Here is a 15944-nt window from a genome sequence, read left to right as displayed (position 1 = left end):
TGCCACAGGTGCTACAGCTCCTCTTTCACTTGGCAACACTATGATCCTTCTACTTAAAAATCTCTATCTCATTGTTAACCATGTTCTGAGAATCAAAATATTGACTTCACACGCAAACTGGAACTTCTACCATTATAACTTTATTAAAGCCAACTTTCCCCATTTATGTAATTTCATGTTTTGCACAGTGTTTATTTCTTTGCACATTTTAGCCAAGAGTTGCTTAGTAGCAATGGTTTGTTTTCTCATCCCTAGATTGAGCAGCAACATACTGTATTAACATATCTTCACTGAAATGGTTAACATGTTTGGCATGTATTATAATCCTGTAGTTTACATATAAATATGGCAAGTCAAATTTCTTAAATTATTCTTCTGGCTCCCACTTCCAGGCTTTTAAGTAATAGAATGGCTCCAAAACTGAAATAAGTTTAGAAAGTCAACAGTACAAAAAAACTGTGACAAGCACTGTTTTGTAAAATTAGATTGTGACTATCTCTTTATAAGTAAGGTGAGTAGAGAATAATAAGGGCCCTCTACTTCAAAATTGTTTAACGATAGCATGAACGCAACTCTTCTTCTCCACCCTTTATCATGTGGCTGAAATGAAGAAAATTTGTCCTTTATGTACAAAAAAGCTGTGTGCTCTATTCAGGCCTAGCATTGAAAACAAAATCATGAATTCATAATTCATTAATTCTAGTTGAATAAACGTTGGGTCAGACTGGTTGATCCCAGGGCTCTAGTTTAAAAAAAAAAAAAAAGGCAGTGCTGCCTACTATTGTCCAAATAGTGTACCTTAATATTCCGTCCTACCCTCTTTTTTCAAGCAGACTTCATATCATTAAATTCTAGTGAATCCCTTGTGTTTATTTCAAAAGCAGTAATGAATATGAACTGGGGAATGGTTGCATTACTAAATAAAAACATCACTAATCCATATCATATATGCAGATGTGTGAGTAACCTTTTGGTGAATGGTGCTACACCTACATTTAACATTTGGGGGAAGCCAAAGGCCCTAGTAAGCAGAACTACAATGCAAAGCAGGCAGGGCGTCACATATGAGCAGGTTCAGGACTGCTTTCTTTTTTTTTTAATCCTGGCTTTGGGAAGGGAAGATTTGTCATGGGATTGTGTTTATTTTAGGACTTGCTTAAAACGTTGCATATCTCCCACTTTAAAATGAAGATAAACTGAAGGAATTATTTTTTTTATTATTCTGGTAAGAGGAATATATGAAGGCCACAAAAAGAGATTCAGAAGCCATATGTGGCCCTTAAGCCTTGAGCTGCCCATATCTAATATAACAAAATGTACCTTTTCGTGGAGACGCTTCACCACTTTGGATAACTTCTATTCCAGTGTATACGATTTCCCCATCTTTGACCATTTCATTCCACAGACCACAGAGTCCATCTCTCGTAAAAGCAAGCTTTAATAAATGTGTGACCAAAAAAAAAAAAGAATTCTGATTGTATGCTTTTTACAGTTATTACAAATGGAATATGCTTATTATATTCAATCCTTAAAATAAATCCTAAAACTTAACTATTACACAAATAATAATAAACCCTGGGGATGGCTAGCACCTTGAAGATGCCCCCATATGTTAACATCTTACTGATCATCAACATCTTGGAAGATATTATTATTTGCGTATGTGTTCGGTTTTATTCTATTTTTACTTACTTTTATATTGCTTTTATTGTATTTTAATTAATATTTATTGTTGTTTTATTGTGAACCGCCCAGTCTTCTTATGAGATGGGCGGTATCTGAATTTGAAAAATAAATAAATAATCAATCAATCTCAGGCCCACACTAAACAACTCATTCCATTCAAAGTGCATCCTATATGTTTCTTGAAGAGTATCCCTAAGCCCAAGCTAAAGAACAGCTCATATATGAAAAGTAGGGCACCTTCAAAAGCAGTTTAACATAAGTTTAACAAGCAGGTTAGAGTTTCTTTGACTTTAACATGTCAAAAAAAAAAAAATCAAGAGTCTTTGGTATAATCAAGATCAGAATTTTTGACCCATAGCCTTAGACAATTTAATTGAGGTTACACCAGTGATGTAATGCACAATTTTAGAAGTAGCTCTTTTAATTGCTTAATAATATTAACAAATCTATTTTCAAACTGACTTTTTAAAATAAAAATCCTTGCCAGTTCACTGGCAAACAGCATATTAAAATCAAAGATTCCAAAGTAAACATTTTCTAATTATTTATATTTGTAGATCACCTTTAACGGCACAATCATCCCAGTTTGGCCAACAAAGATACAACGCAAGTGCTGTAGTGAAACTATAAAGAACTGACAAAGCCAACCAATAACCATCAGCAAGCATCGCTTACAATACTAAGGTTAAAATTAATAACCCAGCACAGAGAAATAAAATCCTTTCAGAGGAAGGCTTGAGTGAAGAAATGAGTGTACGCATTTTCACGAAGAAACTTTATTTGAAGTAGATTATTTTGCCAAAGTGAATTACTTGCAATGTATTGTCGAAGGCACAGAGATACTGGACAACACCAACAGCCACTATACCAGGCTATACCGGGAAGCCATTGAGATTCACAAACACCAGCACAGTTTCAATAAAAAAGAGGAGAGTCTAAAAATCAACAAAACCTGGCTACCAATCCTGAAAAATACAGCCTGCAAAAGGTCAACGAACTCAGCTCAACCACCAGGATGCGTGAACAATTCACACAATGAACATGCTAATCACCCTCAGCAGCCACTCGTTAACAACTCAATGGAAAAAACCCTGCCTAACCCCCAGGAAGATACACACATATTCTGACACCAAAACAAGCAGCCAATCGTTAACCCAACCCCCCCCCTTCAGGCACCCTCGCTCATCTCTATAAATACCCACAACAGGGTCACATCATCCTGGGCACAGGGAGAACTGCTCCTGTCTGTGCTCTTGCCCTCTGAAGATGCCGGTCACAGATGCTGGTGAAATGTTAGAAAACAAAACTTCCAGAACACGGCCACACAGCCCGGAAGACCCACACCAGCCATTGAATTACTTGCATTTAGCTCCCCTTGAAATTAATAGGATGAAGTTATGATCACCTTGTTTTACCAACTTTGGAACTAACCCAATAGCTATAATTAAATGAGCTGGGAGAACATAAAGCCTATTCCATCCTAGGTCAGAGTTTTATAATGTCAAGCATGCTAAAGAGCCACAGTAGCAGTATTATATGTGTGAACCTCAATGGACCCATAACTACTCAGCTGAAACTTCTGGAGAGCCTTCAAGGCCATCCTCATGTAAAGAACAGCTACAAAGTGACAAGGCCATGAAAGACTGTGTAAAGCACTGGATGCAGGAAAAGCAACAGCTGGCACATGAGATGTAAATATGCAAAGAATCTCATGGATACTGTCTCCACCTCAGCAGCCCTGATTCCAGAAGGACCCCCCAAACTGTGGGCAAATTCCAGCTGGGGAAGCACTACCCCATTAGAATCAAAGATGAACTACCTAGACTCACTCAGCTTCCAGATCCGCAGCCACTCTGTCTTGGTAGGATTCAGCCTAAGTCTGTTTCTCCCTGTCCAGATCCTAATAACCTCTAGGCACAAGTTCATGTATTACAATCTCAAATTGGTAACTTTTAAATGACAACTATAGCAAAGTAAATTAAAATTGAAAACAGAGTTGTCAGTTTACATACCACAACACTCTTCCACTAACTTCAGCAAATGAAGAATTTAAAACATGAACGTGTTATTTTAGCTGTACTGGTAGTTAAGTCTACTTTTTTGAATCAGATGAGACAGTAAATCTAAAAAGCAACTACTGTATACCACTTCAGACCACTGAAAAACCCTTAACAAAAAAGGAAAAACCAAGAAATTATTTTTTAAAAAAAGAATTAAAAAAGAAAAAATATATACAGTAAACATGTATACAATGAAGTTCAGGATTTAAACAACAAATTTAGTCTTGACCACAGGGAATCATATTGATTAGATTTTCCACATTAGATTGGTAAAAGGCCAGTTCATATGCATAAGTATACACATTTCTTTCAAATACAATCTCAAATCATCTTAACTGAAGCCAATGTATCATCAGTTCAAAGTTGTTCATACTTCTGAAGGTCCTTCAAAACCACATATTCCCAAAATGGAAATGTTAAGACAATTATCATCAGAGCCAATCAACAACTTCATCAGAGTCTCTCCAGAATAATTGTAAGACACCTTCCAAAGCATTCTATTGATTGTAGAAAGTGTAAAATAAGCCCCAAACATGCACACTAATTTAGCAACTCCATAATGATCTGCATTATACTATATAGCACCCATTTTAAAGAAACTCCATGAACATATTAAAATGGAAGCAAATCCATGTACATCAGCTGAATTCACAGGTTGTGTACAGAAGACCAACTTTGAAAACCATTCTCTTCCAACAAAAAAATGCAAAACAAAGAAAGCAGCACAATAATTTTGATAAACTTTGTTTTAAATTTGTTTGGGCTTTATTATCTCTTTTTAGAACGTAGCTTATCACTGAACTCAGCAAGAAGCCTGTTCATGGGTCTTCATTTTCTGTCTTATATTTATTTAGAATTCCTTTTGTTTGATTTAGGAATACTTTATACGTCTAAGCGCAACTCAAAAGCATGAGGCATAATTGCTCTTGCTCATGAAACAGACTTAAATGGTAAAACAAAAAAACACTCACAAAATTTAACATCAGCTACAAATCATGCAAATTAATCTTGTTTGGTTGTGATACTAAACATGTATGCATTGTTCCATCAATTATAATTCTTGACACTTTATGTGCAGAACATTCCATGTAGGACCAATCTGGCTCCTGAAGACCAGAATTCCATTCTTCTCTAAGCATCCAGTTTTTCTCCCAAACAGTCTTGAATGTTCCTAAAGTTGTTTGTACACAGAAGTGGACTGTCCATAACAAAAGATAGTTCACAGAACTAAGAAATACCCAGGATATTTGAGGGAAAAAATGAAATGTTCTAGAGCTGAATTGCTCCCACATGGAATGTATTATACATGTGTTCTACTTACAGTAACATATTCAAGGAAAACATATTCTCAAGGTGATATATTACTTTAACTTCTTCCAAAAGAGTTTTTAAGTTCTTCCAAAAGAGGTTTTGGGTATCTTATCTCAGTGAACTTGACTCTTCAACAGAATTAAGCTAATATTAACTGGCGGTTCCAATGGTCTGCCAAGATATTATACTGAACAGACTCTGAACGGCTATGGTAAATAAGCCAAATTGCTTTTCACTTTCATAATCTGATGCACTAAAGGATCATATATGCAACTTACAAAATATGCATGAAATATGAGTACCATGCTATAATCTATTGGGAAACAGCAAAGATACAACAATATAAAGAATTTCCCTTCTTGGCCCTATCAGCACCCATTCATATGCTTCTTGCAACCATTTTTTGCATCTCAGTATCTTACGTTGTTATTCTTCCATCTCAAAATATATCCCAAATTTGCAAATGTCTTCCCTGCCTATTTCTGAGAACGGGCAGCTTTGTCTGGAACACAGTTATTGCTGAAATCATGATTTCTTCTGTCTCTCTCACACACACACACACACAGGTCAAGTCTTATTCTTGTTACCTATCTGCTATATGACATAATGAAGCACACTGGGGACAGATTCTCCTGGAGAATATATATGTGGTCACTAAGAGTTGACACCAACTTAATGGCACATAATCAATCAATCAATCAATTATGAAATGTAAACAAGCCCAGTGCCAGTTTGCACCTATTCATGTGTTCCACTCTACAGTGGCTCATATACAGCATGTTACTATAAGCTGATGTCATTCCTTTCAACTCAAATAAAAACATATAGAAAAAGCTGAGAGCTAATTACATGGCAATTGCCATCACAAGATCCTAGTTTCTCTCCTCTGAATAAGATGACATTTGGCACTGACAACCATGGGAAAGTGTGCATGGAAGCTATACTATAAATAACCATACTGCGTAAGATTTTAGTACGCATAATGCCACTTACATGATGCTGAAACTAAGCTTGGGTGCCTTGTTCCAACAGGTAGCATATCAATAAATATATAAGCATCTAAATTATTCTCTTAAAACAAAAATATTTTTAAAGCTCTGAACTCTCTTTTAGTTGTTTTTCATATTGACTTTAAATAAAGCCAGTTTGATATGTCATTTGTGAGATGTGAAGACCTAAAGAACAGGGGAACAGAAAATACAGGAAAAAAACTTTTTCACCTGATTTGCTTTCTAATGGCTCTTTTGTCTTGACTTTCCCACCCACTTCCCAACAACTGGAAAAATTGAAAAAAAAGAGCTATAAAATAGTCCTTAATATTTTGATTTTATATAATACACACATAAAATGCTTAAAGAAACTGGTCTATGTTGGAAATATACCAATTCAAAAAAAAAAAGTGAAAAAGCCAAAAGTTAATTTTAATACAAGCCAACTTTGATTTTTTACAACTTTAAGAAAAGGTTTCAAGTATCAAACAGTACTATCTAATTGAAAAAGAATTAGCCTTCTCTTACAAAAGATGTAAAGGAAAAGATATCTTTAGCTAACAAGTGGAAAGAATACTGCCTCATTTCCTAGTAAAAAAAAAGTTTTGAGATTTATTGAGATTGTCATTGTAGTATCTTTCATTTCAAGTTTATTAAATAGATTTTTAAGCATTTATGCTACAAGCATTTCTGCTGATAATCCTATCAACAATGAATTAAGCCAATTTACAGCTTGGTCCTTGGTAAAGTTTTGAAGTGTTTAATTGCAAAACTACCAAGGACAGTGAAATTCAACTATCCTCTTTGTTTCCATAGAAACAGACCAGATAATTTGCAAATATGAGATAACTACTAGGAATTCCAAAGACAAGTCTTTCACATCCCCATTAAATGTACTGAGTAAGCTGAGATTAAAGAGTATAAAGCACTGTTTACTAGAAAGGTTCACATGTTGCAATAGTTTCCTTGGGTATGACTTACAGTACTATGATGTACAAGACCAACAATTGTCAGTTATTCAGCAAAGCTTGTTTAGAGTAATGACAATCATTGATATCTTAATGTTTTCTATATTATGTTTCTATGGCAATGATAGCTTGGCCTTCACTCTGGAATTTGGAGATTATATACAAAATATGTATAAAGGCTTATGAGTATGAATGATGCTGGAATTTTATATATTCTAAAAAAAAAAACCCTGAAACATATAGCTAGCATGTAAATTCTTACACCCTCTTAACTTGAAAGAGAACTAATATCCTTCATTGGAAAAAATAAATTTCTCCTATCCTAAGAAACACGGAACTACAAAGCATTATGAAATGTATAATGAAATCTCTCTGCAGCTCTAGAAACTACTCCTAACTACCAGTGAAGTAAAAATGGAGACACCCTAAAAGCACAATACATCCACCAACAAACAGTAAAATTCACCTGGCCAACCTGCTATCACACACACTGAGGGGGAAGTAGAAAAAAGGAAAACCAAAGCTAGTTCATCTGTAGACAGGAAATTTAGCATTCTGCTCTGAACCTCAATCAAAAAAAGTCTTAATGTTAAATTACATTGTAGCTATTAAAATTTCATTACTTATTTGCCTGCTTCACACAGTAAACCACAATAAGATTTGTTTGTTAACCACAATATGCGAACCCGCCCGTAGTGGCTTACTACAATGTATAAATCAAGCTACTATGGTCTAACCAACATATTATGGTTAAAAAATCCAGACTATAATATGTGAGCCCAGCATTATGTTATTTTTTTTGTCATTAATCATTAAAAATGATTAAAACACAAAGACTTCTAAATGGTCATGAACCAACTGAAAAACAAGCTTGTATTTGAATGATCAAATACACACTTTATACACTTGAATAAATAAAGTGTATATTCCCAATGCATTACAACATTTGTATTTCTAGTCATTTCCCTTTTTCTACATATAGGAATCACAAAAATATCTAAGAACATCTCCAATGTTGTTAAAGAGACCTCTAGTGGTGTAAAGGCTAAAATAAGATGTCTGGGGTCAGTTACTACAATTTTAGTATAAGGATGTGCAAAACCTTCCATGCATGCAACAACTAATTCTGGGTAGTCCATGTCTGGACTGAACTACACATGCTTAGTCCAGACACAGGACTGAAACATGTATATTCCATGTAGAAGTGTTCTGGGAGGGGATGAGGAAAAAACAAAGATATCAGCTACAGCAGCTAAGGAGAGGCAAGAAAAGGAAACTACTAGAAACTTGGTGAGGACATATGGATTAGTAGAATAGCTGCCACCACCAATATCCTTGGCTATAAGCATAGTATATCTACCCACCTTCCCATTTTCTTAGGGCCTTCCTTTCCCTACCTTCCTTTAGCTGCAGATGTCAGCACCCTTGGCTTCATGTACTGAGGATCAGAGCAGCAGGCAGGCAGACCAGTTGAGTATGCCATGTTTGAAACCAAGGACGTATGCTGCAGCAGCTAAAGGGAAGTAGGGAAGGAAAGGTGCTAGGAAAATCAGCAGTTTGACTATCCACCACTGAACTCCTTAACTTCAACTATAGCATATCCAACTAGTCCGGAGCTTCCTAAGTCTTTCTCTACCTCCTCTTAGCTGCCACCAGTGATGACAAGTCCTTGGCTTTAAGCATGACGTAATGGGAGGCACAGGAATGAAAATGCTGGGAAGTTGAGATGGTGGGCTAGCTAACACAGGCATGTACAACAGGGGGGAAAGAGGTGAGGTGCACCACACACAAAACTTTGACCAAACCTAGAACAACTAAAATGTTCCAAGTTTTAGTTCAGCTGAACCACACCCAACTAAAATAGTCTGGCAGAATCTGGAAACAATTTCAAAACAAAGCACATTTCATTTTGTGCACATCCTTGCTTTGATGTTTTACAAAAGTCAACTGACTACCTATCCCTACTCACTTCTGTTGTTGACCAACAGCCCCATAAGCTAAACATTTAAAATGTTTCAACACTAATGTAACTTTTTGACTATATTACCATAGCATTGATCTGTAAAACCATATAATTCCTCCATATAATTCAAATCTGTGATAGAGAGCATTGTAAGAAAACAAGCTACCATTAATAGACTTATTAAATCTACTTTCATAGGAATATGACAAAGGTAAGGTTTCATTATTTCTCCTCAGCAAATTATCAGGTCATTTTCAATAGTAACAGCTAATTTCAATCTCCAGTCTTTTTCAATTACCAAAAAAGATGACATTGCTTTCAAAAATATAAGCTCTCATATTACATAACCATTAAACATAAACACTGAGGAGTTCTTACCTGTAAGTCTGTCTTCAGCCATTTCGAATCAAACCTAATCTGAGCAGCCAAACAAAAGGATTCAGAAGACATTTTCTCTTCAACTGTTTTGGCTGGCTTCGCAACCTATCATAATAAATATGTATATATGTTTTACTGGGAGTGACAGAATAATCTACTCAAGTGTATTTGCACATATATATTCTCTCCAGATGATGTCATGCTCTCTTAATAACGATTCACTACAGCAAGTTAGAGCAGTCAAGTACCATATATTGTAAGCAGGGAAACAAGATCATTAGTACTGTGTTGACAAGAGTTCTGTTTATATCCTACGAGAGTCCTCCCAAGGCTGAAGTGAAAAACATCCCCTTCTATTGCACCATACTATACATTCAGAAGCTTGTGCGGTTGCTATCATTCAGGCTTGTAATTGGTGCATGAAATAAATAATTAACAATTATGCAAGACAACAAAACCAAACCATTCATCCCTGATCACCCTGAAAAAGCAAGTGATGAAGAATCAAACCACTTTCACTAGAACTCCACCAGTCCTCAGTGCTTATTCTCCAGTCTCACCATCTATTCTAATTCACTTTTATGAGAGGCCACATCTATTATTACCGTGCATGTATTTTTTTGCTATCTATTTTAAGCTACAAATCTTTTTGCTAACCGAAACACACACGTGTGTGGCAGGGGGAGAGAAAGTGCCATCTTGGACAGCAACCTGGAAGGCTGCAAAAGAATAATTCGCTGTGTTTATCTTTTTGGAGAATCCTCTTTCATTGTAATTATTTTGTTACAACAGAGTTATGGGGTGGGGAAGGAGAGATGGGGAAGGAGAAACCACACCAAACCCTGGTAATATTCTGTATATTAACACGGGTACTATTTTTGTCTTGTAGGCCTTTAATAGTCAAATAAAAAAATTATCCTGAATCGCCCATAAAAAAAATCCAACATGCAATCCTGCTCTCTTCTCAACTCGAAGCCAAAAACGCTCCTTAGGAATGAAAGTCACGTTCACGCCTTTTCTTTCCCTCCCGTTCGCTCTTTCAGACGGACTGAGCTCCTGGCCTGCATTTGGTATTTTCTAGCGATGCTGCTGCCCCTGGCACCCAAGGACGCCCCCGCCACACGCCTCCCACAAACAGATGCACCAGCCTCAGCCCCCCTTGGCGATGCAGAGGGAGGCCCGACTCCGGGGAGGGTGGGGAAGGCGAAGCTTCTGGCCACCCGAACCCCCTCCCCAAATCGCGGGGTCGCTCCCGCACTCACCCAGCGAGCCAGCCTCCGTCGGGCCTCCTATTCCCGGAAGGGACAGATAAGGCTACGGCGACCGTGACGGCTCCTGCCGCCCCGTCCGCCTCCCTCCCCGCCAGCAGCTAATCCCCCCACCCTCCCTGGCTAAACCGGATAGAGGAGGAAGACTTGCTTCTCCTGTGGGCCAATCAGGAAACAGGAGAGCGATCGGATCCCACCAATCCCTTTGAGGAGGCGGGACACCTCGTCTGCCTTAGAAGATCATAGAGAGGATTTGCCACAGCGGCTTCTGTTTCTCGAAGACCTCCGGCTGAGTTGGGCTCCTGAGGGGGTGCTCTGGCAGGAACCGAGGGGGGTTGGAAGGGAGAGAAGGGCCAAGTCCAAACTGGTCTGGGCTTTGCTCACTTTTCCCCTTCCTTCCTTTGCCCGCTGTAAGAGATCCACTGAACGACCTCTTTGTATCGTCTTTTGCATTGCAACAGTAATGCCGCATAATGCAGCTTATTAAGGACTGTCGAATATGGGGTGCTACGTGGACCTCGATTACGACTCTATAGAGCATGTATTTTGACTCAGGAAGTGTAATACTAATATTGCGTGTTTAGCTCCGTAGTTTTTAATTCTGAAACAACAAAACGCAAGTGTCAATACAGAATCTTAATCTGCGGTGATCTTTTTTTTTTTTTCCCCAGACACATAAACCTGCGATAAGATATTGTCACCTCGTGAGTTTGGCAATGTGTTTGGAATGCACTGAGTGTTATTAGTTATCAATCATGAAAGCTACAGTTTTCAAGGAGTTACCACTGTTTCTGTCACCACTCACCAATCACAGCCTCAACAATTGGCAGTAGTCATACCTGCAAATAACTCTTTCATGCTTGCAATCCTAATAATAACTCCATTTTGTTTTGCAGCTAATATTTGACTATTGCACTTGCCATAACTCTCAATGAAGACAAAATTGTAATGCTAAATCAGTTGATCCAGCTGTATTGTTTTAATCTTGCATACTTCTTTGCAAGTTTGTGTACCTCCCACATATCAGGTCTGCCTTCCAGCCACTCTTACCACCATAAGCCCAATTATCGGCCAAATACACCTTGTGCTGCAGTTTCTCTGTGTAAACAAGCTGCATTTTTTCATCTAGACAGTCAACTAAATATTTTAGAAATATTTTCGGCAATTTTTTCTATATAGTACTCCGAAATATTGCCAGATAAAATATTTTCTCCAACACTTTACTCAGAAGTTTTATATGTATGACTTCAGTCACCTGTGGAATCTTAATGTAGGTATAATTCCATTCTTATGGCCCCCTCATCCCTCACTTCTGTTTGATGCTAAAACAATTTTGAGACTTATACATTCAAAGCATCTAATTTTTCCCCCTATGCACATCAGGATAATGAGAAATCTTTCTCTTTCATAGCATATTTGAGATTTCCTGTAAAAGTAATTCTCTAGTGAGGTATCTTTAACATTTCTCATTTGTAAATATGATCAGTACTAAGAGGTTTCAAAGTATGTCAAAATGCTAGTTATTGTTTGTTAGATATTATATGCCACCTTTCCTCCAAGAGTTTAAGGTGGATTATATTGAAAACATCCTTCACTTCCTTGATAACTACCCTGTGAAGTACAGTAGGCTGATTAAATCTTGTTAGATAGCTTGCGTGATATGCCAGACATAAGCAATGCAATATTTATTAACTAATTTTAAAAATGTGCACATGCTCTTCATTTTCCCAGGATAGAATACAATACATAAATATTTAAACATTCTATACATTTTGTTCTTCTGCACTATAAATAATTTCCTTTAAAAGATAATATTATATTACTCTTAAAAGTAACCTTCATCCAGTTATCCTTAGTAGTCTTAAATCTAGTTAGTGAGAATTAGTCCTCCCTTTCAAGTATAGAATTTTACTAGGATGATGGATGAATGTAAATATACAAAAACTAGAAAGCTTTGAGCATCTATTTTGGCCTTTGTATATGTTGAATCACACATGTATGCTGTATGTTGTATATGCTGAATCATACATTGAAAGGAGCAATTTGGATCATCAGTTTCTACCCCTTCACAGTGCAGGAATCTAAATTAAAGCATTCCTAATTGATGTCTACCTCAACACATCCAATGTAGAAGAACATGTCATCACCCTGGGCAATTGGTTCCACTTTCAAACCATTCTTACTGTTAAGGTTGTTTCTAACATTCAGTTCTGAAATGAACAAGTCTTCACCTACTTGTGACATCCTTTCACATATTTGAAAAGTGCTGTCATATCCTCCCTCAATCTTCTCAAGACTAAACACTTTCCATGTTCACTTCACTTTGTCTTGCTATACCTTAGTTTATAGTGCTTTCATCATCCTTTTTGGCTAGATCATAAGCAAATTCTTTATGATGTAGTTAATACTGGACATTTAAACTCATTCAAAATTTACTCTGTATGCATCTTCTATCACTATCGAGATTCAATCCTGCACCATATTTTCCTTTAGGAAAATAAAAAGGGAAAGTAACATGTAGCAAAGAGGAATTGAATATGACTATTCCCATCCCACCTGGGCTAAAAATGGACACAAACATTATTCCTCCATCCATTTACAGTGACACTAAGTTTGTGCAATGAGCTTTCAGGAAAAATACAAAGGAGTGGCACCATCATACTAATAAATGTAAGAGAAAAAAATGCCAATTATGTTTAAATATCTTATTTCAGAATCTATTTCTTTAATGTATATGAATAACATTTTAAGCTATGATTTAACATTTTTAATGCATCTGGCTGGGTTCACAGAGCATACTGAGCCAAAATTAAAACAATGATGGTTTAATGTAGCATCTGAACAAACTGCATGAACTTCCAGAGCCTATGAGTTCATATAAATCTCTTCCTATCTCCTCTCTTCGAGGATCTAGGAGTAATTAGATATCTAGATGTTTCAGCCTGAAACCCTACTATATTCTCCTATGTAGCCCTGTCTAGTGGCCATTCCCATTCCCAGCTTAAACACTGTCATTACTAATACACTTTCTCTGCAATATTACTTATACCAGTATATCAGAATAAAGTTGTTTGCCTGAAATGCTGTTTTTATTACTTACATTTTTTTTACTCATGGATTCAAGAACATTTGTGAGGCATATAAGCTGTGCTTAATTTTTCACTTCCATTGTTGCCTCCACCAGACCATTCCCCTACACCCATTCAATTGAGAGGGAGGTGGTACTGTGGAAGACTTAGAGAGCAATTACAGAGAAGAGCTGAAATTGCCCACTGCATTCTGTAAGTGCCCCACGTGAGCCTAGACTCATTATCACAACAAACATATTTCCAAGATCAAGGGCTCCCTTTCTTGGAGCTTCTGAATAAGGCTGCATAAGATAGGGTTACATCATCTCTCTCAAAGTGAAACTATAGCAGTCTGCTTTTACCCTAAGAAAAAGGTATTAATATTTAACTCAGCTGAAAATCACACGTTTTCCTGAAAGTAAGGTTCCTAGAATAGATAAAATTTATAGCTTCACATGATATTTTTAATATCTGCGTAATGGTGTTTAGAACCAACATTATTGGAGGCACCAGAAACAAGCATTGTAATTATAGAATGAGACCCAGCTAGCTAGCTAATCTTGGTTCATTTGAGGAGATGTAAACAGATAATTATATGATGCATGAAGGTAACACAACAACGATTTCTATAAGAACAAAGCAGAAATATTCACTGAAGGACAGGTAGCCATTGTTCTCCAGCTCAGAAGCACTTTGGTTTTGCATTCAAAGTACTGTACATAAAAGAAAATGGCATAGAAATACTTGCCAATGAGTAAGATTCATGCAAGTATCTCTTTCTAGCAGGTATGAGACTGCAATTCCAGTCTTTTCATGCTTATGAATCAAGGTAAGGATTGCTTTCTCTTCTGTCTCTTGAATAGCTGGAAGCAGAGTCCCTTAGGCTTCTTGCCCATTCTTGTGTTCAGCTTTTGTGACCAATCTATTCGCAGTAAACGTAATTATCTTAATAAAATTGACAGCACAAAGCACCAACACCACAGGTAAATGCTAAATCATATTTACTGAATGCTTTCTATAGAACAGACACATATATACAGTGGGGCAAAAAAGTATTTAGTCAGCCACCAATTGTGCAAGTTCTCCCACTTAAAAAGATGAGAGAGGCCTGTAATTTTCATCATAGGTATACCTCAACTATGAGAGACAAAATGGGGGGAAAAATCCAGAAAATCACATTGTCTGATTTTTAAAGAATTTATTTGCAAATCATGGTGGAAAATAAGTATTTGGTCAATATCAAAAGTTCATCTCAATACTTTGTTATATATCCTTTGTTGGCAGTGACAGAGGTCAAACGTTTTCTGTAAGTCTTCACAAGGTTTTCACACACTCTTGCTGGTATTTTGGCCCATTCCTCTATGCAGATCTCCTCTAGAGCAGTGATGTTTTGGGGCTGTCGCTGGGCAACATGGGCTTTCAACTCCCTCTAAAGGTTTTCCATGGGGTTGAGATCTGGAGACTGGCTAGGCCACTCCAGGACCTTGAAATGCTTCTTACTGTATGGCACCTTTTATTTCCCAAGTTTCAATAAAGCCAAATGAGAAGACTTGAGATGAGGCTTTTTAATTAACAGAGGTTTTATTGGCCAAGGAAACCTTCTGGATGGCTCAGTCAACACCGTGGCAGGAGTGTTGCCCAGAACCACACCTTGCAAAGTGAGCAACAAAGATTTTATAGGCATATTCAGATGGATTCAGATAGTATATCCGCTCATATCCATACAAGGGAATTTTGGGATGATCCAGGGAAAAGTAAAGGTGGGCCTAAAGAGGTGAATCTAAGTTTAACTTTTTCTTCTGGTTATCAAGGAAATACCTAACTTCTTTGGAATTTGGTGTCTCTGCCTGCCTGGTATGAATCTAATTTATAGCTTACTTGTTCAGTCAGGCATCTGGCTAATTGCTTCTAAAGGAAATGGGGTGGGGGAATGCTGTGCTCTCTTAGAAGGCAATCAGGCATTCAACAAAGAGATAAGGTGGGGGAAAGAAATGCTGTGCTCTTTACAAAGCAAATTAATCCTTTGTAAATAAGATAGAGTGCACTATCACATGCATGCCCACACATTATGAGAGAGTGTAAAATTGTGTATCAAAACAATGCCCTTCATTTCCTCCCTTTGCTTTTGAACATAAGATGCTTCTTATGTAGTCAGTGAATTAGACAAGATACATCATTAACAGTTTCATTGGTTAGTATGTCAGCAAAAGCTTAAAGGGACAAAGGCAAACAAGCAGTTAATGTTTATGAGTT

At 37.1% G+C, this 15944-nt stretch overlaps 1 protein-coding gene across 1 annotated transcript in view; it reads right to left on the bottom strand.

The window, feature by feature from the left end:
- Positions 1 to 10721, bottom strand: part of HERC2 (HECT and RLD domain containing E3 ubiquitin protein ligase 2) — a 110697-nt gene extending 99976 nt beyond the window's left edge. Inside the window, exons 1-3 of the mRNA XM_088145006.1 lie at positions 10618 to 10721; positions 9356 to 9460; positions 1321 to 1435 (exon numbers count right to left, since the gene is read on the bottom strand). Coding sequence (XP_088001132.1) covers positions 1321 to 1435; positions 9356 to 9427 — 187 coding nt within the window. The 5' untranslated portion in view covers positions 9428 to 9460; positions 10618 to 10721. The remainder of the gene's footprint in view (positions 1 to 1320; positions 1436 to 9355; positions 9461 to 10617) is intronic.
- Between the last annotated feature and the right edge of the window lie 5223 nt (positions 10722 to 15944).

Source organism: Python bivittatus, unplaced genomic scaffold (genome assembly GCF_059951505.1).
Source record: "Python bivittatus isolate LINGU-HERP-01145 unplaced genomic scaffold, Pbiv_v1 ctg000350_np1212, whole genome shotgun sequence".
Taxonomy (NCBI): Eukaryota; Metazoa; Chordata; class Lepidosauria; order Squamata; family Pythonidae; genus Python; species Python bivittatus.
The sequence above is the reverse complement of the archived record's forward strand: the minus strand, read 5'-3'. Positions and strand labels throughout refer to the sequence as shown.